The sequence below is a fragment of the Eurosta solidaginis genome, chromosome 5 (genome assembly GCF_040869045.1).
Source record: "Eurosta solidaginis isolate ZX-2024a chromosome 5, ASM4086904v1, whole genome shotgun sequence".
Taxonomy (NCBI): domain Eukaryota; kingdom Metazoa; phylum Arthropoda; class Insecta; order Diptera; family Tephritidae; genus Eurosta; species Eurosta solidaginis.
Genome location: NC_090323.1, coordinates 77,289,963 through 77,316,791, shown reverse-complemented (window position 1 = coordinate 77,316,791; position 26,829 = coordinate 77,289,963). Strand labels below are relative to the sequence as shown.

The 26,829-nt window shown below is 35.4% G+C and overlaps 1 protein-coding gene across 4 annotated transcripts in view; it reads left to right on the top strand.

Moving 5' to 3' along the window:
- The window catches only part of trc (Serine/threonine-protein kinase tricornered), a 145,062-nt gene extending 120,902 nt beyond the window's left edge, over positions 1-24,160 (top strand). For 3 of the 4 annotated variants that reach the window (XM_067756684.1, XM_067756681.1, XM_067756682.1), the window contains one exon: positions 21,590-24,159. In XM_067756684.1, coding sequence (XP_067612785.1) covers positions 21,590-21,684 — 95 coding nt within the window. In that variant the 3' untranslated portion in view covers positions 21,685-24,159. Of the gene's footprint in view, positions 1-21,589 lie in introns of all 4 variants that reach the window. The other variant, XM_067756683.1, reaches the window with a different exon arrangement.
- Positions 24,161-26,829: the final 2,669 nt, after the last annotated feature.

Below are 26,829 nucleotides of genomic sequence, written 5' to 3'. Positions count from 1 at the left end.
ACATCCTACGCATGATTCAATTTCTAGAGGTTTGTTCTTCAATGATGAAATCTGGACGGGTTGCTTTTACGAAGTAAGAAAAACGGGGAATAATTCAATCCCCTTCAGCGAAACATGTAGTAGAAAAGTACCTTTAATAGTATATGAGTAGTGATAATAAATTTGTAAAAGCCAACATGTTATGGGGGAAATAATTCATTTTCTACTAAATATTTCGTGAATTAATAAAGAGTTATATTGGTTTGGTCATTCTTTCAGAATTTGGTTGAAGAATGCCGTACGCCAGAATTTATTCAAAAATGCACCATCTTAAAATTTTTTTCGAAAACCCTATCTGACCATAAGTTCAATGCATTTTGACATAAGAGGGAGTTAATGAAAAGCATTCTGAGATAAGGCGTTCTTCAACCTAATGCTGATATAGGGCGTTTTTGTGACAAATCCTGAAATGGGAAATTTTTGAAAAATAATTTGAGATAGGACGATTTCGAACTGGCAACCGACATGGGGTGATACTCTACTCAGCAGCCGCATTAAGCTGACAAAAAAATTAAAAGGAAATGGCTTATTGTCTTATAACTTTATATTCCGGCCTTGGCTTTGACAGAAGAGTTAAGCTTTTTTGCGGTCCTGCTACGTTTATTGAGATTTTTATTCTGAAATTTCGGACGGCTCTCTTCCGTTTAAGTATTCATGGATGTGCTCCGGATAAACCTTTAATTTAGAATATTCGGAACACGTTCGGAACATCACGAGGTCCGAATATTCGAAATAAGTACATAATATTCCAAATATAAAACGATTCCACAAATTCTTAAATCGAGACGAATGTTCCGTACATACGGAATAAATAAGTTAACATGCTCAATGAGTACATTTCGTTTTATTTACTAATGACATTTTACGTGAATCGATTTACTTGTCGAGTTTTTGACGTTGAATTTTGAATTTGTTAAGGTTTCGTGTGTTCATAGGTATACGAAATTGCAGGATGCCTTGGTGTCCGTACTTTTCATAAAATTATTTTTTTCAGCCACACTAAAAGAGCATGTTGTTGTTGTTGTTGTTGTAGCGATTAGGTTACTCCCCGAAGGCTTTGGGGAGTGTTATCGATGTGATGGTCCTTTGTCGGATACAGATCCGATACGCTCCGGTAACACAGCACCATTAAGGTGCTGGCCCGACCATCTCGGGAACGATTTATATGACCACATTAAACCTTCAGGCCATCCCTCCCTCCCCACCCCCAAGTTCCATGAGGAGCTTGGGGTCGCCAGAGCCTCGTCTGTTAGTGAAACGGGATTCGCCGCTCGAAGGTGAGGTTGACCATGACATGGTATGCCATGGTTAATAAGTTCCTCAAAAAATTAAAAAAATTGTTCTTAGGAATTATGCAGTTCAGTACTTATCGGGTATTTGGAAACGATTGTTTTCTATTTCTACTGCTAATATTGGTCGAGAAATCGCTAAAAAACAACAAAGTTAACGGGTGTGAATTCGATTTGGGAGCGAAATGGCTGCAATTCTCAAAAAATTGTCAGCCGAGCAAACCTGTGATTGAATCATGCATCCTACTTATATTATACATCGCAATAAACAACAGTTAGATCTTTATCAAAGGTTTGACAGTATGTCAGTTCTCACTTTGATTTGCAACTGTGTCTACGCTTTAATATTTGTGAACTTTGTAAAAGTTTTTTATTTTGGTAAAAGCTCTTATTTATCTTAATATATGAGTATTGTATGCTCCGGAATTTCGCAGTTAACATTTAATAAGGTATTTCTCTGTTACAAGCCCCGTCACATAAAGGTCATTATTTTACAAATCGAACCACTTGAGATTTCATAATTTTGATTCGGCTCAAACTTTTTTTTTTAAGTTGCTTGCACGAAATAAGCAAAACCTGTATAAGGATTTCCTCTAAAATTTTTTTTTTCAGGGATCTGCATGTACTCGATTCGATGGGTAAGCAAACCTGCCCAAACTCAAAATGCTATATCTTTAGTTCCAATCGTCGTATCATATTCATTTTTGTTTTATTTTGAAGGTAACAATATTTAATTTATAACTGCGTTAAAAAATATTTAATTTTATAAAATCAAAATAATGAATAGAAAATGAACTTTTTAAATAATTATTACATACTGTTTTCCCCACGAATATTTTCGAAAAAAATATATATAATATGCGATACACTTCCATCTAAAAAACCTTTTTATTTTAAGTTGGACAATTTTGTGGTTCAAAAGATATTAACTCATTTCTGACCTGACCTCGAGCAACTTGTCTACATTTACTTGCAGCAGGTACGTGCTCAATTGTATACAGCCAACGCCTGCTAGTGTATGCATGCATGGTCAACTTAACTACAACATGCATACATATATATATGTACTTGTAAACAAACCTACTAATCACTTAGCAGGTAGCTAGTATATGTATTTTACCAATCATTATTGTAGTACAATAGGCAATAGAATACAAATAAAAAAAATTTCTATTTTTTTAGTTATTTTTAAAATGTATTTACATATATTATTGAAAATAAAATCGGAATGCACACTTCAAAACCGTCGCAAGAAAATATGTATATGTGTATGTGTGTTGCTTCTCTGTCTTTCTCCAATGATACATGCTTAGAACATTCCGGAGCTGATAGCGACGTGATCAGTTTCAGTGGGTACTTCGCTGAAATTAATATCACCTGATTCTTTCATCTGGAAAAACGAATAAATATATTGTCACGGATATTAGCATCACTAAGCTATACCATCACTAAGGCGATGCTAAGCGGTATTTACGTCAATAATCAAATCATGTATATACATATATAAGGCAGCCGAGAGATGTCACACACATATGCATTTACTTTTACGCCTGTGTGTGTTCGAGAGACTGTAAACTACAAACTCACATACATCTCAGAGACGCTGAAAAGTAGACAATTATAAACAAGTAGAAACTATATGAGAACAATAAACACACGAAATAGTTGGTAAGTTCTGGAAATAGAAGAGCCTAGATGTATGCAGCGTAAACTATAAAAGCGGCGCAAGCGAGTAAGAAGTAATTCAGTTTGATTTGAGTTGTCAAGCAGTTTCGACTAAGACGCTATCTAGCGAGCAAGAGCAGTATTATTTTGAATAGTAGAGTTTAATGTGAGCTATCAATCAGTTTGGTCATTAAGCAAGCTATTCGTTGCACAGTTTGAGTGTTATTGTGAAGTACTTTAATAAAGGCCATTTTGCATTATTACAAATTGGAGTTATTTATTCAACAGTTTAGTGATTCGAACTTAGCAGAGGATTGCAAATAAGAGGATTTGCAAGTAAAATCGTTACAATATGATAAGTACAATATTTGACGAATTTAATAATATTGAAGTTAAAATATGGAAAACCATTTGTGTACATGACGGCAGCTGCCAATCTCTTACATATGAGTTCCATAAATAGATATATTGTTTCTAAATTTGTATATTAAATTATTATATGTGCAAGTATATACAAACCTCATTATCTTTGTTGATTTTAGATAGCTTAAGTCTGTATTTGTTGCAAATTCGTTGTTCCATCGCTTTTTTTTTACAGGAATATTCAGCGTCAATAAGTGGTTTTTTTTACTCTTCTCAGTGTCCCGTAGTTTTTGGTGTTTGGGCGCGGAGACATATCAAGTGGATTAAAACATTTAACTTTCGGCATTTTCCTAATAATATTTATCTAAAACTCGCAATAATAAAACAACAAATTTCTGAATTAAGGAAATGAACGATGTTTCTACATTGAAATAAAATTTAATTCTGTTTTCTATTTAAAATCTTACATCTACTTATACTAATTCTGACATAAATAATAATTTCGTAAAACTAGCTACCTGCTAAGTGATTAGTAGGTTTATTTACAAGTACATGTATGTATGTATGTTGTAGTTAAGTTGACCAGGCATGCATACACAGGCAGGCGTTGGCTGTATACAATTGTAGCACGTACCTTCTGCAAGTAAATGTAAGCAAGTTGCTCTAGGTCAGGTCAGAAATGAGTTAATATCTTTTGAACCACAAAATTGTCCAACTTAAAATAAAAAAGGTTTTTTAGATGAAAGTGTATCGCATATTATATATATTTTTTCGAAAATATTCGTGGAGAAAACAGTATGTAATAATTATTTAAAAAATTAATTTTTTATTCATTATTTTGATTTTTTATATTTAAATATTTTTTTAACGCAGTTATAAAGTAAATATTATTACCTTCAAAATAAAACAAAAATGAATAAGATACGACGAGTGGAACCAAAGATATATATCATTTTGAATGTGGGCAAGTTTGCTTACCCATCGAATCTGATCACATGCAGATCTCTGAAAAAAAATTTTTTTTCGAGGAAATCCTGATATATGGGTTGACTTAAATTGCTAAAAGATTCCAACAAATAAATTTGGTATCTTTTAAAAAAGTGAAAATGTTTTTCCTACAAATCCGTACGATTTGTAAAATAATGACCCAAAAGCAGTTTTTCATATAGATACGTTTTACTCAATCTTATGCATTATGAGTAGATTGCACGTATATTTATGGAGAACGGTAGATTGAGTGACACTTGGGCCATCTGAGACGGAAAAGTGAATCGACTGACTGAACCTTATCAGTGCGGCTTCAGGCCTGGTAAATCTACCATCGACCAGATTTTCACAAAGCGCAAGTCTTGAAAAAAACTCACGAAAAAAATCGACACATATCATCGTCGATTTTAAAGCCACCGTCGACAGCACGTAAAGGAGCTGCCTATATGTCGCTATGTCGAAATTTGTTTCCCCGCAAAACTTATACGGCTGTGCAAAATTACGCTGATCAACACCATCAGCTCAGTCAGAATTGGGAAGGGCCTCTACGAGCCGTTAGAAACTAAACGCAGTTTAAGACAAAGTGACCCCCTATCGAGCGATTTCTTTAATTTGATGCTGGAGAAAATTATACGAGGTTCAGAACTTAACCGCTCTGGAACAATATTCTATAAAAGCGTGGAATTACTGGCATATGCTGATGACATTGATATCATCGGCCTGAACACCCGCACCGTAAGTTCTGTTTACTCTAAACTGGAAAAAGAAGCGAAGAAGGTGGGTTTGATGGTGAGTGAGGACAAAACTAAGTACCTGCTCTCATCGAGCAAAGAGCCAGGGCATTTCCTACTGTTGGCAGCCATGATTTCGAAATAGTAAAAGACTTTGGGAACCAGCATTAACACAAACAGCAACATCAGCTCTGACATCCAGCGAAGAATCACTACTGCCAATAAATACTACTTTGGTCTATGTAGGCAATTGAAATTGCCTTGCAGATGCCGTTCGAAGTCGGCATAAAACAAGTACGTCCCGTCCCGCCAATTTGTAGGATAAACTAAAAGGAGCACAACGCAAATTGGAAGAGAAGCTCGGCCTAAAACCATTTCGGAGGCTATCGCGCTTTACATATATTTTTATTTATGAATTGGCGATGGCGAGTACTGAAGAAGATTTAATGATGAGCTTTACGCAGACATCAACATACTCCAGCGAATTAAAATGCAGCGGCTGCGCTGGATAGGCTATGTTATGCGAATGAAAGATTGCGCTCCGACTAAGAACATATTTTTATCGGAACCCGCCTATGGAAGCAGAGGAAGAGGGCGAACCCTACTCATCAGAAGATGATTTGCGAGAACTTCCATTTCGCGTAGCAGTGCTGTTGGTTTTTTGTCGTTCATTTCACATGCTTTAAATAACCGTTTGAGACGTGACTCCTTCGATTCACCAAAACCATTGACTAATTTCTGGGGATACGAAAACTATGCCTAAAAATTGCTGAGTCTACTTCGGCGACGACAGTATACAATTTTGTTGTATCTGAAGTAATGCCAGCTCATGCAAACTGCACCTCTACTTGTGCAAACCAAAGTTTATGATCGTGTTTCCGAAACAGCTATGGCTTGATGGAGAGTCGTGCCAGTAATGCAAAGCGGTTGCATCTTGTTCTTTAAGAATTGTGTATTCTTTTATAGGGTCAGCAGTTGTAGTGAATAGTGGGCTGATAGAAACAAAGAACCTGAGCGACCGAGATTTGCAATCTTCGAGTATGCCGCATAACTTACCTTGTTCTACATGTCATCATTAATCAAACTCTACTTTTTTTATATGCACATATATTATATATTTTTACTTGCCAATATTTGATTTCCTTAAAATTAGATCTCAAAAACATATCAAACACTAACCGCAAAATGAACTGGAATGAAAAATTTGAAATGGGTAATTCCAGCCAATAGTATAAGGGATTGTTATGACAATTAGTGAAATCGATAACTAAGTTATTTAGGTCGAGTATCTTCATGCGCCGAATTATTAATTTCAAACATTGTTTAGTTATACACTATGAAAGTCTCACAATTTTATTACATTCCAAAAACTTGTAAATTTCACGAATGTCAACTATCAGTTAGTTTAATTAAATGTCAACGTAATTCCCTAAGCGCCATCTGTTGGTAAGTAGTTAAATGTTTAGATGTCGTTTTCAAATTGAACATATGCCTCTAGCGGTCAACGGTAGAAAATTACCTTGTTGAGATATCTTTTTGCTATGGTGAGAAATCTTTCTAATAGTAATCTATGAGAAATTGCAATTATTCATTTCATGTTTGGCAAAAATATGCATTTAAATATATTTTGCTAGAAGTTGCTACTGTGCCTTGATATTGCATTTCAATTTTATTAGCGTGTATGAAATTTAGAAAATTAAGTCGAATCATGTGTAAGATTTTTTACGAAGATTTTTAACTTTAATGTTCTCCTTTAAAGCTTTAATAGAATATGAGTAAGTAGAGTACTATTTCGTCTAACTACCCCAACCCTAAATGGTAACCCTACTCAAAAATGTCCCTATTGTAATGCGGAGTGAAATACCTTTCGTTTGATACCCATATCGGCATAACTCATGCAATTTTTTTTAATTTCGAATAGGTGGCAACCCTAAATGGCAACCCCACTCATAAATTTCCCTATTGTAATGTGGAGTGAAGTACCTTTCGTTTGATACCCATATCGGCATATCTCATGCAATTTTTGTTTTTAATTTCGAATAGGTGGCTTTGGTAATAAACCAAATATTTATTTTTAAAAATTTATTTTTCTTTATTTTTGAGTTTAAATATTTTAATACTAATAAGAATTTTCTTTTTTTGAAGTCATTGAAAAATTTTTAAGTTAACACGAAAACTCAATTAAAAATTATTTTAAAAATTAAAGTAAAGAGTACAAAGTAGTTAACACTATATTTACTCCCCCTCCAAGAAAATTTAAAACAAACAAATTATTAATTAATATTAAATTTAACCTTTTTTGTTTTTTGTTGTTTAATGTATTTGTATTTAAATTAGTGTTAATAAGTATGTTTGCTGGTTTAAGTAAATCAATTGAAATATTTTTAATAGTATTTTTGTATTGAATTGTAAATGTTTTATGTTTCTTAGAGATAACATTAAAAGGTCCTTCATAAGGTTATTCTAAATTAGATTTACGAAGAACTTTAAAAAAACATACTCACAATTTTCTAATTTTTTAGGAACGAAAAAGTTTTCTTTGTTATGATGAAAAACTTTAGAACGAACAAGCGAAAAATATTCTCTTATTTTATGAAGAGCGTCATTAGAAAAATCGTGTTCTTTATTACCATTTGAAATAATTAATTCACCAGGTATTCTAAGTGTTTGGACATAAACAAGTTCAGCAGATGAACATTTTATATCTTCTTTAATAGAAGTTCGTAAACCAAGTACAATGAATGGTAAAACGTCAGACCAATGAACCGAGTCGTTTGATGCTATAATTGCTGCTTTTAAAGTTCGATGAAATTTCTCTATCATGTCATTTGCTTGGGGATGGTAAGGAGATGTACGAATTTTATGAGAACCTAAAAGTTTAGTTAATTCCGTAAACAATTTTGAGGTTAATTGTGAACCTTGATCTACTGTAATATTCAATGGTATACCAAATCGTGGTATATAATTTTGAATAAAAGTTTTTACTATAGAATTTGTTGAAATATCTTTAAGTGGATAAGCTTTAGGCCAACGTGAAAATCTGTCAATAATTGAATGGTAATCGCGAAAAACGTTGTAAGCGACAAAATCAAAATTTTTCAGGAGAACAAAAAACCGTTTTTTATGGAAAATATAGTTTTTTCTTAGCTATTTAATATGAATTTGGAGCTTTTAGGCCGGTTTTTTCTTTTTATTTTTTTAAGCTTCTTCAAAAAATATGATAACGAAAACTTGTATACAAAAAATTGCTGAATTTTGTTTTGAAATTACATCTCAATTCACTGTTTCAAATTTTTTTCAGGCGAAAAACGTTGTATGTTCACTGTTCTATGTCACTTACAACGTTTTTCCACTACGCACAGCATCATGGATGGTGGAAAGTACTTCGCATTTAAATAAAGAAGATATTGAAGAAATTTTGTTTCATTGTTTTGTTTTCTTCTTCTTCAATGTATGGTAATATAAAAAAATTAACAATATAACAAAAAATTTGGCTTTGAACTTTTTTCTGTTGTAAGATTTTTCATGTAAATTTAACCGCAGATAGATTTATAAAACTCGGCATAAATATTCGGCAAATATGCTGCCATTGAAAGAATATCCTTTTTCTTTACATCACTTAATTTAATAAGCTCTCCCCAAGAGGCTTCAACGTAAAATTTGTTGTTCTTTTGGGGTTAACATTGCAGCACGACCACATTTCTGCATTGCCATGATTTTTTCGTATTCGAAGCATATTTGGTTCATCAGCGGAAATCTGAATCCATCGTGCTTCAGTTATTTTGCACGTAGAGTCTTTACGAAAAATTTCCTTGAGAACATCAAAATTTTTTAAATCATTTAGAGCCATCTCATGTACCCTAAACGGATTTGATGGTCTCGCTGATTCAATTAGCTGCGAAACATCGTTTGGAACATAAAGTTGTGACGCTTTCTTTTTTTTTTTTCAATAAGCGCAAAATCTCGATCACACGGAAGAAAGCTATGACTAGAAGTCAAACATTTTTGATTGACTTCGGTGAAGTACTTTCCTAGAAAGCTGTGACACAGGAAAATTATTGTCCAGTTATTATTTTGTCCAACGCATCTGTCCGACCAAATTATTAATTTTCTAAGTTCCTCTCGTTTGAGTACACTGTAGTTTCTTGTGATATGTTTCCAAATACATGAAGCGATTTCCGCAGCTCCTCCCTTTGCCACAGTTTCGTGCCAAGTATACATATCAACGTTATTGTGTGGAAGAGTATGTACGGCGAAGTTATAGTTTGAGTATTGACGCTGATAATAAACATCAGAATGAGTAAGATTTGGCGTCAAAATCACTTTCTGCATATCGACACAAATAACAACAACACTATTAGAATTGGCGGCGGCGCTAGAATCTTGTCTCAATTGGGCATAAGCCCTCTCTGCTTTCTCGTGATGTAATTTGGCGAAGTTTTCTATTCTCTCTAGTTGCTCGTCACTCACAGATGCAATCATTTCAATGAAGAACTTATCACAAATCTTACAACTATCGCTTCTGGGAGAACCAAATCGTAAGTTATGCTCCGTATTAAAAATATGTCTAAATGTGTTATAATGCATCGTACTATTGGGGTATTTTGCTTAAAATAACTCATACATCTTTAAGATGCTTAAATCTGGGCTTAAGTAATCCTTTCTCGAGGAAGAACGACTATAGTGGCTTTATTGGCTGGGAAAGCTTAATATGTGTTCCGTAACTTTTCTCCTTTCTTCGTCTATAATCCTATAAGGACGGTTCTCATGCTTTCCGCGTTGGTCTTTAATATTCATTCCATCCAAGTGATTGCAATGAAAAAATAAAACAATATCGATCAAAAAAAAAATTGTGTCATTATTTTTGTCTTGTGAAGCACGACTGCAGAGCTTAAAAGGACATAAGAAGTAATAATAGAGCTTCTCTATACCAAAAATAACGATATATCGATTTTAAAAATCAATTGTCAAATAACCAAGATACAATTAAGAAACGATTTCGGTAGTATTTTTCTTCAAGGATCAAAAAATTTTTTTTTGTTTTCGATCCGCTCTAGTATATAGCCGACCGTCCGACCCAATCTAACGTACCTATACCCATTTACCTGAAATGTGTGACAAATAATTTTTTTGCAAACTCTCTCTTGCCTTCCATTCTGGTTTAACAAAAAATAGTTGATAGTAACGTTGCGCTTACTAGTGAATGTTTTAGATCTTCTTCTCTTAGGCTCGCTCAATTCGATTAAAGAGGCCAAAAATGCCGTTTGTTCATTGTAATTTTTTTCATAGAATTTATGAAAATGTTTTTTTATTTGAATCAAACAAAATTTTTGGCAACTAAAGAGACATCGGCAATCAGAAACCTGTTTTATAAAATAAATAAAGCAGAAATGAAGTGATGTACACTTACAACGTTTTTCCATGTTACCTCTTCTGGAGCGATTTTACAGGGTTTATTTTGATTTTTTCTTGTTACGTAATCTTTTCCACTATCTCTTAACTTTTTTCTTTTATTATCTTTCCAATTATCACTATTATTTTTTCTTTTTGATCCTCTATTACACTTAGCAATAATTTTCGACATTGTTGTACGTATTATTTCGCGTGTCACTTGTAACGTTTTTCCACTCACTGAATATTTCTAACTGTATTTCTACAGCTATAGGGTACACAATTTCGGGAAATTTGGTGCTTCAGCTAAGTAGTAGATCAATATTGGTGGGAATCTGCCAAAAAACAAGTTTTAAAAAAAGTGTCGCTTACCACGTTTTTCGCGATTACCATTCATTTGATGCATCTACTGCTAATGATAAAGTACCATTTTTGTCGAAATGTGTAAGTAAAGTATTTTTAGCAAAAAGTTTTTTAACATTTTCGAATTTAATTGTCCAATTTAATTGTTTGAGTTTGTTTTTAATTGCACGTGTTAACATCTCATGCAGAGGACTAAGTTCTGTTGCTAACATTTTAATATATCTGTGATAGTAATTTACCATACCTAAACATTTTTGTAACTTATTTATAGAAATTGGTTTTTCAAAATTTGTTATAATTTCAGATGGTTTAATGCCTTCGCCTGAAATTTCGTAACTTAAGAAATTTAATTTATTTACACCGAGAGTACATTTGAAGGTTTGATATTTAAATTATATTCTTCAAGTCTTTTGAAAACTGATTTTAAATGATTTATATGTTTATCTTCATTATCACTGGCAATAAGAATGTCATCAATGTATGTAAATACAAATCGAAATCGGAAAATACTTCATTAATAAAGCGTTGGAAAGTTTGAGCACTGTTTTGTAAACCGAAAGGCATTCTTACGAATTCAAACATTCCAAAAGGGGTAGTTATTGCAGTTTTATGAATGTCTTCTTCTGCCATTGGAATTTTGTGGTAAGCACGCACAAGATCAATTTTGGAAAAAAATTGTTTGTTTTTTAAATCAATTGTTCAATCGTGGATATGTGGTAAAGCATACCGATCTGGTGTAGTAATAAAATTTTGTCTTCGATAGTATCCGCAAGGGCTCCAATCATTTGATTCTTTTTTAGGAACGAGATGAAGTGGAGATGCAATAGGAGAATTTGAGGGTCTGCTTCCCAAGGCCGTCGGCTCTATGTACCGGAGCGACTCGGGATTTTTCCCGACCAAGGACTGTCATTTCAGTGTAACCCCATTTAATTTGTTGCGTCCCTCCCACAAATTGTCATCCTCCCAGTAGCTCCTTGCAGCGGGACTGCTCCATATTCTCTTGCTCCGGGAAGGTATCGAACCCAATCCGGGTCCGTCTCCTGACCCCGGTCCTGAGAAATGGTTTTGCTGCATCTGCCGGAAAATAATCTTTTTAGGACGGTCATACTCTTGTCAGTGTGTCTCGTGTAAGGTATGGTTGCATCGGACAGGTTGTTCTGGGCTAGACCCCAAAACCAGACGTCCACGTAACTTCTATAAATCTTTTGTGGCTCCTTGCTGTTCAACGTCCTAGGACGTCCCGTAGTCTGTGCCTTAGCGCCCCCCCCCCCCCCCCGCTACCTTCCAGCAGCCCCGCTGCTCAGCAAGCCACAACAAGTACCCGCTGTTGCTCGCGCCCCACAGCTCCACCAACTCACACGGCTGCTCCCACTCATACCTACAATCTCCGAGCATCAGCCCCTGCCCCCGTCTTCTTCCCCCTCTTTTCCGGCAGCAATTGTGTAGGTCAGGGAAACAGGCTCTTAGTCCCTACCTCCCTTTGCACCGTTTGCCAGCACAGAATATATACGTTTGCGACATCCGCCCAATGCAGCTCCTGCGATAGACGGTGCCACTTTCCTAGATGTTCTGGTCTCCGCGACGGCAACCCCAAATACACCGGGTACCCCAATGCCTACCCAAGGACGTCTTGTCCCAGGGCCTCAACAGCAAAAAGCGTTCTGGCCTTCCACAACGCAGGCGTAGTCACCCGTCACTAACCCCCAGAGTGACGACGTCTCCCCCTATGCACTTCAGAATTCTGCAGTTAAACTGTAATGGATTAACTGGGAAGATCACGGAGATAGTCGATTTCATGAAGCGGCACAACATCCGCATTGCTGCCATTCAAGAGACTAAACTTACAGCAAGATCTCCATTGCAGACCTGTTCTGGGTATACTGTCCATAGAAAAGATCGCGAGCGCGGAAATAGAGGCGGCCTCGCGTTTATCATACACCACACTGTGCAATATCATATATTTGATCCCGACATCGATCGCAGGGACAGTGTGTTAGAACGTCAAGGATTATCTGTACGGTCGGGCGATGCAAATCTAGAAATCATCAACATCTACATCCCTCCTGTCACCTGTTGCCCCAGTGGATACCGCCCTGATATCAGCGGCGTACTCACTGGAAACAATCGCATTATCTTAGGCGATTTCAATGCCCATCACGATCTATGGCATTCAAACTTGCGGGTGGACAGTAGAGGTGAGATGTTAGCGGATCAAATAGAAGAAACGACGTTCTGCACTATAAACGGAGACGCCCCCACACGTATGGTAGGAAGCTGTCACAGTTCGCCGGATATTTCCATCGCGAGCGCAGAACTCGTAAACTGTGTCAACTGGCAGTCGATGGTAACATTGGCATCCGACCACCTGCCTATACTTATTTCGCTCGAGCGTCCCGCCGACTTCATCGTCGCAGAAAAACGCACTTTCATTAACTTTAAAAAAGGAAAGTGGGACGAATACAAATCCTTTATAGACAGCCGCTTTGCTGCCCTCCGTATCCCAACTGATGTCCGCCAAGGGGAGCGTGCTTTCCGCAAGGTCATTGAATCCGCCTCGGCTCGTTTTATTCCCGCCGGTAGAATTCCCGAAATTCAGCCCCACTTCCCGGCAGAGGCCTCAAGTTTACCGAGAGAACGTGACCTTATAAGACAGCTCGATCCCGGCGACCCCCAAATAAGGGATATAAACCAACGCATTAGATTGCTTGTGGATGAACACAAGCGGGCGAAATGGGAGAAGCACCTAAGCGATTGTAACCTCTCTACCGGTGTAGGTAAAGTTTGGTCCACTGTAAAGTCCCTATCGAATCCTCCTAGGCACAATGACAAAGTGCTGTCGGATGCGAAAAAATGCGCGAGCGCTTTCTGCCGACAATACATAATGCATTCTACGGTCGACAAAAATAGACGGAGAGCCAACAGACACGCACGTAAACATAAGTTCAGCGTGTCACCAATTACCATCACAGGCAAAGAGGTTGAGGATGCCATCGGTCATGCTAAACCATCCAAAGCAGTGGGCCCAGAAGGCATAGCCATGTCTATGCTTAAAAGCCTAGGGAAAGAGGGCTTCAAATATTTAGCACATGTCTTCAACCTGTCTCTTTGCACCTTTGTCATTCCCGAAAAATGGAAAATGGCCAAGGTGGTCCCTCTACTAAAGCCTGGGAACCCAGCTAACATAGGAGCGTCATTTTGCCGATATCTCTCCTATCGCCAGTAGCCAAGACGCTTGAAGCCATTTTGCTCCCCTACTTCAAGGCAAATTTGCAGCTAGCCTGTCATCAGCATGGCTTTAGGAAACTCCATAGCACCACCACCGGTTTAAATGCCATTAACACCCAGATAAATTGCGGTTTAAATCAAAACCCCCACCATAGAACAGTACTCGTAGCGCTAGACCTATCAAAAGCTTTTGATACGGTCAACCATGGCACGTTACTGCAAGACCTGGAAGGGTCTACCCTTCCCCCATGTCTTAAAAGGTGGACCGCAAATTATCTGGGTGGTCGGCAGGCATCGGTGCAATTCAGAAACGAAACATCAAAGCCAAGAAGAATTAAACAAGGGATGCCACAGGGTGGTATCCTATCCCCACTTTTATTTAATTTCTACATATCAAAACTACCTTCGCCACCGGAAGGAGTTGCCATCGTTTCTTACGCCGATGACTGCACAATAATGGCCACAGGCCCGGGCCCACAGATCGATGAGCTTTGCAACAGAATAAACGGCTATCTCCCTGATCTCTCCAGTTTTTTCGCTTCGCGAAACCTGGCATTATCGCCGACTAAATCATCCGCGACCTTATTTACAACTTGGACGTCCCAAATGTCGACCATTTTGAACATCCACGTCGATGGCACTACGCTACCGACTCTCCCACACCCCAAAATCTTGGGTGTGACGTTTGATCAGGATCTACATTTTGGTGAGCATGCAGCCGCAATTGTACCGAAAATCCAGAGCCGTAATAAAATCCTCAAATCTCTTGCTGGCAGTACTTGGGGAAAGGATAAAGAAACGCTCATTACTACTTACAAAGCAATTAGCCAGTCGATTGCACGCTACGCGCCGCCTATGTGGTCGCCAAGCCTTAAAACTACTCACTGGAAGAAGCTACAGGCCTGCCAAAATACTGCGCTTAGAACCGCCACGAGCTGTCTTCTTATGTCCCCAGATCACCATCTACATAATGAAGCGAGAATACTCCCCATCAGGGAGAGAAATGTGATGCTAACCAAACAGTTTCTGTTGAATACCCAGAAACCTGGGCATCCCAACAGACATCTGATTGATGAGCCAGCACCGCCTAGGGACTTAAGGAGTCATCTCCGTAAGCATTTTGAGGAAATACGGCACCGGAGAACTCAGCCGTATGAAGCAAAAAAACACAAGCAGGTCCTTGGTGAACTCCACAAACAGGCGTCGGACCTTTATGCCGGGAATTGCCCGGTGAATCCAGTACTCGGGGAACAGTACCCAAAACTTGCGGAAGAGGAACCATACTCCCCAAGAGAAACGCGAGTCACTCTGGCTCAACTTCGTTCTGGATACTGTAACAGGTTAAACTTTTACATATCCAGAATCAACCCCGACATACAAAATGTATGCCCCGCTTGCAATGTGTCCTCACATGACACCAACCATCTTTTTAATTGTAATTTGGAACCAACGCTTCTAAAACCCCTTTCATTATGGTCCACCCCTGTCGAAACAGCAAGTTTCCTTGGACTCCCGTTAGAGGATATTGATGACAATTTGTGATCGGTCGCAGCTAATAGGTGGGGCGAAACATTGCTACAACAACAACGGGGTCTGCATATACCCGTTTTAACTAAATATTCAAATTCAGCTTTAGCAATTTTAAGTTTGATTGGATCAAGACGTCTGGGTTTCGAAAATGGTAAAATATCTTTTGTTTCTATTTTGTGAACCGTATAGTGTTTAACTTTTTTAGTATAATCTGGTTCACAGGTAATAGACGGAAATTCATTAAGTAATTTTGAAAACTTATTTTCGATAATAGGAATTTTGAGTGAGAAAATATCAGAAAATCCAGAAGATCCAGCAACTTAATATTTAGTAGTAGCCATTATTTCTTTATTTTTAATATTGACAATAATTCCGAATTTTTCTAAAAAGTTTGCTCCTAAAATGGGTGTATCAATGTTCGCAATAATGAATGGAATTTAAAAATATCTTCTTAAACCTATATCAATTTTAAGTAGGTTTGTACCAAAAGTTTCAATTGAAGAACCGTTTGCTGCAGTCAAAGCAAGATCAGAATTTCTTTTATAAATTTTAAATTTAGAAAAAGGAATAACTGATACAACTGCGCCGGTATCGATAAGAAAATTAAGTTTATTGAATTTATCAAATATGAATAGGCGACGAGTAGGTTTAATAATAGTTCCATTATCCGTCACCGTCATAATGAATTTTTTCAGTTTAAATTTTGAATTATGATTTTGATTAAGGTTGTGATACCAACAAATATTTGTTTGTGAATTAAAATTACGATTGTTTGAAAAATGTCTGGATCTTGAAACATTTCGAGATTTAGATCTATTTCTATCTTAAGATCTTGAACTGATTTGTAATTGATCAATATCATTAGAAATTTAGTTTAAATTTTGATAAATAGCCGTAGTTAATTCAGTTAAATTTTTAACGTATTGTTCTAAAATATTATTTATATACTCGAAACTATAGGAGATTTGGAAGAATGGGGTTTGTATTAAATCAAAAAGTTTGTCAGCTAAAATAATTATTTCATCTTTGTTTGGATTGTTGCTAAAAGTTAAATGGATTTGTATTTCTTGTGGCATTTTACGAATCCATAATTTGAAAAGTAATTCTTGTCTTACAATGGAGTCAGTGATTTCATAAATCTGAAAAATTCAGATGGTGAACGATCACCAAGTTCAGTTTTTGAAAATAATTGTACTAATCGTTTCTCTTCACTAAGAGAAAATCTTTCACATACAATTTTTTTTGATTGTATCATATTTATTGAAGAGAGAGGAGGGTTAATAACGTCTAAAATTTTAGATATAGTATCTCGTTTAAGAGTAACTAAAACATTTTGAGATTTTAAATTATCATCATTGATATTGTTAATTTCAAATTGTCCTTCAACAAGTAAAAACCAGGCATCGGGAGATTCTTGCCAAAATTGTGGTAATTTAATAGATTTAGTAGAAGAAACATTTGTAAAATTATTTTGTGTTGAAGTATCTTGTGTTATATTAGAGATGTTGTTTTGTGTTGTATTAATGTTAGAATTTTGAATTGTATTGTGTTGTATTGTGAGTTATTTGTATAGTTATTATTTGATTTTCCGAATTTATAAAATTACGGGTTCGTAGTGGTGAACGTAGAACCATATAAAAACGAATTTAAATGAAAAATTTTAAAATTAGTAAATATTTAAGAATTTTTTTTGGGAAAGGGAGTTAACAATTTAAATAAAATATTTATTTTTATATAAAAAAAGTAACTTTAAATAATTTATATTAAAATTGTTAAAATATAAAAATAATCTTAAAATAAATTTGAAAATTTAAAAGGTTTAAAATTTTAATTTAAATTATAATTGAAAAATTTTTAATTTAATATTAAAATAAAAATTATACTTACATAAAATTAGTTAACAATTTAAATAAAATATTTATTTTTATATAAAAAAGTAACTTTAAATAATTTATATTAAAATTGTTAAAATATAAAAATAATCTTAAAATAAATTTGAAAATTTAAAAGGTTTAAAATTTTAATTTAAATTATAATTGAAAAATTTTTAATTTAATATTAAAATAAAAATTATACTTACATAAAATTAAATTTAATAAAAAAATATTAAAATTAATAAGTAGTTGATTGATGATTGTTGAAAAATTTCTTGAAATTAACATCTGTATTGTTTGATGTCGCAATGGTTTTAAAATATGCAATGGCTTTGTTGTTTTCTTTATAAATCTCTTCATTTCATCGTGATGTCTTCATTTTAAATCTGTTCTTGTGTATATTGCGTGCAAAATTGTTGTAGTAGCTTTTGTTGTTGTGGCTTGGATAACGCAATGGTTGCTTTTAAGAGTATTATGTTGTAAATTTTTTTATTTTATTTACACACACATTTTTAGAGTTCTTTATTAATTAACAAATCGTAGATAAATTTTATTTTGTATTTTTGTTTATGTTGCATAAAATTCATAGAATGTCTACTAGTAAATTTCTGTTATACGTACTTTTAAGTTTTTAATTTGATTTTCAACACTTATTTTTTGTTTTAATGTTTCATATATATAATTTACAGCGACTGTTATATGAAATTTGCACAGAATATTGTTGTATTGCTTCCTGTCCACAAACATAGTTGTATTATATGCACAAGAATTTCAATAGTGCTATTTATTTAATTAAATTTTATTTTTTGATTAGTTAATTCTTGAGCGCGTACTGCATTATGCTATTTTTATTACAACAAATATGGAGGGATAGTTATGTACGCTAAGGATCCCATTTTTCTTTAATTACATCACGTTACTATATATTGCGAAATCACATAAAAGCAAAATAAATTCGTCTATGATCCAAGTTGACTTTGGTTTTAAAGTTCGGTTTAAAGTTGTAGGATCATTGGTAGGATCGCCAATATATTTGGTAATAAACCAAATATTTATTTTATTTTTAAAAATTTATTTTTATTTATTTTTGAGTTTAAATATTTTAATACTAATAAGAATTTTATTTTTTTGAAGTCATTCAAAAATTTTTAAGTTAACACGAAAACAATTAAAAATTATTTTAAAAATTAAAGTAAAGAGTACAAAGTAGTTAGCACTATAGTGGCAACCATACTCAAAAATGTCCCTATTGTAATGCGGAGTGAAATAACTTTCATTTGATACCCATATCGGGATATCTCATGCAATTTTTTTTTCATTTCCAGTAGGTGGTAACCCTAAATGGCAACCCTACTCAAAAATGTCCCTATTGTAATGTGGAGTGAAATACCTTTCATTTGATACCCATATCGGGATATCTCATGCAATTTTTTTTTAATTTCGAATAGGTGGCAACCCTAATTGGTAACCCTACTCAAAAATGTCCCTATTGTAATGCGGAGTGAAATACCTTTCGTTTGATACCCATATAATCATATCTCATGAAATTTTTTTAAAAGGTTTTATTTAGGTTGACTTGACAGGCTGGCTGATTGGATGGCTGGCACGAATTTTGTAATTGAAATTTAAGTACTTCCCGATAAGCTACAAGCTTGAAACTTGGAATATAGTTCACAACCCAATGACATTGCAATAATAAGAAAAAAATTGCCGCTAGGTGGCGCAAGGATCGAGATATTCACAAAAATCGTACTTGTGGTCCGATTTGGCTCATATTTGGAACACATAATGCATAAAAGAATAGAAAGCGACCTATGAAAAAAAATCGCCGCTAGGTGGCGCAAGGATCGAGATATTCACAAAAATCGTATTTCTGTTCCGATTTGGCTCATATTTGGAACACATAATACATACGAGAATAGAAAACGACCTATGAAAAAAATCGCGGCAAGGTGGCGCAAGGATCGAGATATTCACAAAAATCGTATTTGCGGTCCGATTTGGCTCATATTTGGAACACATAATAAATAAGACAATAGAAAGCGACCTAAGGAAAAAATCGCCGATAGGTGGTGCAAGGATCGAGATATTCACAAAAATCGTATTTGTGGTCCGATTTGGCTCATATTTGGAACACATAATTAATACGAGAATTGAAAGCGGCCTATGAAAAAAATCGCCGCTAAGTGGCGCAAGGGTCGATATATTCACAAAAATCGTATTTGTGGTCCGATTTGGCTCATACTTGGAACACATAATACATACGAGAATAAAAAGCGACCTATGAAAAAAAATCGCCGCTAGGTGGCGCAAAGATCGAGATATTCAAATAAGTCGTATTTGTGTCCGATTAGGTCCATATTTGGAACACATAATACATACATGAATAGAAAGCGACCTATGATATCCGATTTGGCTCATATTTGGAACAAATATTACATACATTCCGGTAGAAATGACATCAAAATATCTTGGAGTTCGGGGAGGGACAAGCATACGTCGCGCAGAGTCGTGCAAAGTCTTTGGAAGGATGATGTATTGAGGAATTAGATTGTACCAAATTGTCAGGAAAATCCTTGCAGTAATGAGTCACTAAATGAACTAAATACATATATGTAATACTACTTGCTACAAAAAGCTAGGTACATTCCCAAACATCAGAGTGCTGATATATTGCTGTTTAAACGTTTTTGTTTTTGTATTCAATAATCGAACGTACCTAAATTTAAATTTTTTCTTGTCACACTTATGCTGCTAAAATTACAAAAATTGTGTAGGCTGTCTTGTTTTGATTTCGAATTCAAAACACATTGCGAGCATTTTCTATTAGCAATATAGGAGTATTACATATATGACTAAATAGATTGAGAAATAATAGGCAATTAAATAAAGACTAAAACTTGAAAATAAAATAATAAAAATAAAATTTTTAAGTTAAACGGTTTTGATGAAAACAATACTTGCATGAAGTAATAATAATACTAAAAACTAGAAAATAATTAGGTAGGTCCTAGTTACTAGTCGTCACACTCCTCATCAATCTAAGGCGTTGATCAGACAAATAAAAGCGTTGGACGCGTAAATTTCTATTGATAGTCATATATAAGACCAACTGAACCCTAATCACATTTTAGAAATTTCATGCGTCCAACGCTTTTATTTAATTGTCTGATCAACGCCCTAGATTGATGAGGAGTGTGATGACTAGTACCTAGGGCTCACCTAATTATTTTCTAGCTTTTAGTATTATTATTACTTCATGTAAGTATTGTTTTCAATAAAACCGTTTAACTTAAAATGTTTTTAAATTATTTAATTTTAATTTCGAATAGGTGGCAACCTACTCAAAAATATCCCAATTGTAATGCGGAGTGAAATACCTTCCGTTTGATACTCATATCGGCATATCTCATGCATTTTTTTTATTTCGAATAGGTGGCAACCTTGTGAAACATTTTGAGTGGCAACACCTAAATAGAAAGTCTTAGAAGGTGATACATTATCTCTGTACCAAATTTCATTTAAATCGGTTAAGCCGTTCCCGAGATCGTTCGGCTATACAAACAAACAAGAATGGCTCGTTTAAAGTTATAAGATAATAAGATATTAACTTAAATACTACTCTATTGAATAATATATAGGTTCTATGCGGACGTTTTTTTGTCCAATTCAAATGAAGAATGACGATAACAAAAGAAAGTGTCAAAACGCCAACTGCCAACTTATTTCCAATTCCCTACAACCAAACCTAACGCGTGCGGTTTCGGTCGCTACAGATGGAATTTTCTAACATTTTATTTACCCAGAATTGGCATTTCGGACTAACTTTTGAATTTGATCTATCTCACATCAGTATCATATATATTTTTATTTATAAATGTTTTCAGAATAAAATTTCTTTCAGCAAACAATTATCTCAAATAAGCTAGGAAAACAAAAAATCCATAGTACAAAACTTGAACCCATCTTATGGTTTCCTTTGCATTAAGTTCAAGGTACACTAATAACACTTTCTATACTATACGACACATAGTTTATGCAAAGCAAAAATGTTCCAAAGGACAGTGGTTTTTTTTAGAAATATAAGCAAAATTTCCTAGCTGCATCAATTTTTATTTTTTTTTCCTTTCAGCGTCGGCACCTTTACCTCAAGGCAGCGAAATAGCAAAGGATTGGGTTTTCATCAACTACACATTCAAAAGGTTTGAAGTTCGAAACTTAGAGTGAAATCTTTGCTATTAATAAGCAATGCTTTATTAATCTGAATTAATTTAATATCGAACATGGATAATTTATTACATTTATTGAGTTAAATTAATGAAAGTATTCACCAGTGTGCGTAATTAACTTAAGTAATCGTTATGCCGTGTCCAACAAATACATATTATTGTAAAAGTCTGTTTATGAAAATAATTATAAATCTATATTAAGTAATTTTTGTTAGAAAAATGCCTGTTAACCAAATTGATTATGTGTTGTTTTCTAGAAGCTCTCTTATATTTGGTTTTATAATTGTTTTAATTATCATTCATTTATCTGCACCGAAACAAAAATATAAATATAAACTTAGAATTAATGCCCGTGCTTTGCAGTACTAATTTAGAATAATCCAATATTATAGAACTCAAACTTTAGATTTATGCTATTTTTCTAAGTTTTATGTGACGAATTGTGAATATATACATGCAAGCATATTCATACATATAAATTAAATCTAGTTAGTCAATTATAATAGTGGTCATATGTATATACTGGATGTGACGTTCGATCAGGACCTACATTTTTACGAGCCTGCAGCCGCAATTTACCTAAAGTTAAGTGACAGCGCTCAGAAATATGTCACCAGAACATCATCTACATAGTGAGGCGATAAATTTCCCCATAAAAGAGAGAAATCGAATGCTGAACAGTTTCTGTTGAATAACCCGGGCATCCCAACAGATTTCTGATGAAACATACCCCGTCTCCCAGGAACTTAAGAACTCGTCTCCGTAAGCACTATGAAGAAACTCGGCACTGAAGAAGTCAGCCGTTTGAAAACAAGCTTGAGTACTAAATATTCGTGAATTTCGATGTGTAAACATACAGGTGTACGTCTAGGAAAATAATGTTTTTAAATTGACTCGAATTATCCACGGGTTGAAGTAAACTCAAAACTGAGGTGCACAATTTTACCAGAAACAAATAGTGTCGGGCTTCGTCGGTTGTTTTATTATTGATAGCGAAATATTATCTTCGAGATTTCGATTCATTATCAGCTTGATATCGGTTTCTTATCAGATTCTCATTGTCTTTTTAATGGGTTCTTACCGACTTTTTATGTTGTTGTTGTTGTTGTAGCAGTGCTTCACCCCATCAAATAGATGCGAACACACACAAATTGTCATCAATATCCTCTAACGGGATTCAAAGGAAAATTGCAGTTTCAACATGGGACCAGAATGAGAGGGGTGTTGAGGCGTTGGTTCCACATTGCAACCATCAGTTTAGCTTGGTGTCATGTGGAGACACATTGCAAGCAGGACAATGAAGCGTGATCCAGATACGGATCGCGATTTAACATGCAAATAAAACAAATTGATCCATATGGATCACATTATTGTTGCATTCTATCCGTATCTGTATCACGCTTTATTGGAACGCAATAATTATGTATGTCGGTGTTGATTCTGGATAGGTAAGAGTTTAACCTGTTACAGTATCCAGATCGAAGTTGAGTTAGAGTGACGCGCGTTTCCCTACGGAGCGACTCGGTATTTTTCCCGGACCAGGGGCGTTCATTTCAGTGTAACACCATTTAATATGTATGTATCCTCAAAAAGACGTCGGAACTCTATGCCAGGAATCGCCTGGCGAACCCCGTTCTTAAAGTCAAATTCCCTAAACTTACAGTAGAAGAAAGCAACCTCCCAGGGAGATTCGCGTCACGCTAGCTCAACTTCGATCGGGATACTATACTAGGCTAAACTCTTACCTATCCAGAATCAGAACTCGAGAACAGCTGGACCGATTTGGCTATAAACTATTTTTGGAAATCAAAGGATGGTTTAAAAGATGAGTAAATATAAAAAAAATATTAGGTACCAACTGATCTCTCCAGTTTCTTCGTCTCGCGAAACCTGACATTGTCACCGATTAAGTCATCGGCGACCTTATTCACCATATTGAGCATCCACATCGATCGCACCGCGCAACCGACTGTATTACACCCTAAAATCTTGGATGTGACGTTCGATCAGGATCTACATTTTGGAGAGCATGCAGCCGCAATTGTACCGAAAATCCAGAGCCGTAATAAAATCCTCAAATCTCTTGCCGGCAGCACTTGGGGTAAAGATAAAGAAACGCTCATTACCACTTACAAATCAATTGGTCGGCCGATTGCATGCTACGCGTCCCCGATATGGTCGTCAAGCCTAAAGGTTACTCACTGGAAGAAAATACAGGCCTGTCAAAATACTGCCCTCAGAACCGCTACGGGCTGTCTTCTTATGTCCACAGAACACCATCTACATAATGAGGCGAAAGTACTCCCTATTAGGGAGAGAAATGAAATGCTAACCAAACAGTTTCTGTTGAATACCCAGAAACCTGGGTATACCAACAGACATCTGATTGATGAACCTTCACCGCCCAGGGGCTTAAGGGGTAATCTCCATAAGCATTATGAAGAAATGCGGCAGCTGAAAACACAGCCGTATGAACCAAAAAAGCACAAACAGGTCCTCAGTGATATGCACAGGCAGGCGTCGCACCTCTATGGTGGGAATTGCCCGGCGAATCCAGTACTTGAAAAAAATACCCAGAACTAAGAGGAGGAACGCACTCTCCCTAGGGAAACGAGAGCCACTCTAGCTCAACTTCGATATGGGTACCGTAACAGCTTAAACTCGTTACCTATCCAGAATCAACCCCGACATACAAAATGTATGTCCTGCTTTTAATCTGTCCCCACATAACACCAACCATCTCCTCTCTCATTATGGTCCACCCCTGTTTAAACCGCAAGTTTCCTTGGACTCCCGTTAGAGAACATTGATGACAATTTGTGATTGGTCGCACCTACTGAATGGGACAAAGCACTGATACAACAACAACAGGTACCAGCTGACCCGGCAAACTTCATATCGGCGCGGAGTCTATATGTACATTATACTGGGTCGATTTATTAACCGATATCGCGCCATCGATTTTTCGATAGAATTTGGGCTCAGGAAAAAAGTTCCACTACGCATACCCAAAAAAATAATTTTCGAGCCTGCGACATTTAATTTTTTTTTTTTTTACTTTTTTTCGACATTGATTTTTAAGGTTTTTTTCATGACCTATTAAAAAAATTTTCATGTATCCCTATCCGACCATCGTTTTTAGCAGACATTTTTGGGACACACATATGAACATTTTTTAGTAGGTCATGAAAAAAATCTTAAAAATCAAAGTCGGAAAAAAGTCAAAAAAATTTAATTTTGTAGGCTCGAAAATTATTTGTTTGGGTATGCGTAGTGGACTTTTTTTTCTGAGCCCAAATCCTATCGAAAAATTGATGGCGCGATATCGGTTAACTTTCGTCCATACAAATCGACCCACCCTAATATACATATATGTACATATATTAATGATTCCCTGTGCTCGTCTCGCTAATTGTTAAGAACGGCTTGACCGAATTTAATATATTTTTTTTTGGTCGTTCGTTATGGTTAAAGCATGGTTTAAAGAAACAAAAAATTTGGTGCCACGCCCCCAGGCTATATAAATTACATATTGCCATAAACAAAAAAGCTCGTTTTACTGAAACTATTGATATTTGAGTATGTGCACCTTAGATATTTATATGTATGGAATTTTGGAATAGTATGCGGTGCCGCGCCCTATTTAAATTTGGTTTAATCTGCGGAATTATTGAGTAATTTCCATATATGAGAAAATTGAGTTGATAGAAGTAGGAGGGATGCGATTGGGAGTGTTAAGAGGGAATGGGGATGGGAGTCGAAGTAGGAATATGAGAGGCAGAGGGAATGGCAGTGAGACTGGGACTGACACTGAGGCTGGAATTGGGAACAATGGATGGAGAAGAATAGGAAAAACTGCATAGACGGAAGAAAAAATAGGGAAGGAGAAAGAGCTGAGAAAAAGATACAGTGCCTCTAAGCCTCAGTGCTTGGCAAGCTCTCCCAGTGTATTTCTGCCACGAGACGTTCTCAGTGAAAACTCGTTTGCCTTGCAGATGCCGTTCGGAGTCGGCGTAAAACATGCAGGTCCCCTCCTGCGAATTTGCAGGAATAATTAAAAGGTGCACACCGCAAACCGGAAAAGAAGCTCGGCCTAAAATCTCTTCGGCCTTACATTTATTTATTTTTGAAGGCCGCCTTTGGACGACATTAATTTTTCATTATTTAAAGAATTCGTAAATACGTCAACAGCTGAATTTTGATTACCCAATAAAGATGGAGAAATAGTTCTCCAGCCTTCGATAAATATTTTGCATATAGGCCCGTATAGTCGCTCACTAAATTACTATTTATTTAAAGTACTGGCTAAATTTTAAAAACGTTATACGTATAGCGTTTTTTCAAGGGCCCAAGAATTGCTCAAGAAATACTTCCAGGTTTAAATTTATTCTTGCAGCATTTATCTCTGTAGCAATTTTATAAAGAAAATGAATAATAAAATAGGAAAATACTTTTCAAACAAAAAATTGTCTACATAGTTTGGTTTACAAGAGAAAAATTAAAAAGTTTCTTGAGCGTTTTCGTATGATGTGATATCGCGCTAAAGAGCTCAATCTATTTTATAAAATAGTATAAACATATGCGTTCCAATGGACAGTGATTCCCATAGAAATGATATCCCCATAGAAATTTAATATGCAAATGCAACAATAGTTTGGCTTATTGAGCTGAGGAAGTTTACGCCAAGTTGAAATAATTCACATAATTGTGTTTAATGATAAACTTTCTTGCTCTGTTCCCGTATCGTGTTATACGATCACGTATCGAGAAGCAATTTCACTCAAAATAATCAGAAACTGAAAAGATTCGTAAAAATGATTACAAGTTATGGATCTAATGTGTACTGGTAGCCACCATTTCACATATTTCCCTTATCTGATTGCCCATTTTAGAGCTATTGCGATTTAAAAAACGAATTTCGATTACGGATCGTATAACGGGATACGGGCCCTAAGTTGCTCTATTTTTTGTTTTGTGAGACTGCTGAAAATTGAACTATAGCAATCTAGATCACGAATTTCTGCACTAATTATAATTTATGAACTAAAAACTCAAATAATTCATATAAAAAATAGTGGAATATATGAAAAGTAAATAATTTAAGACAGCATTTTCGTAATTTTATGCATGTTTTAGCGAAATC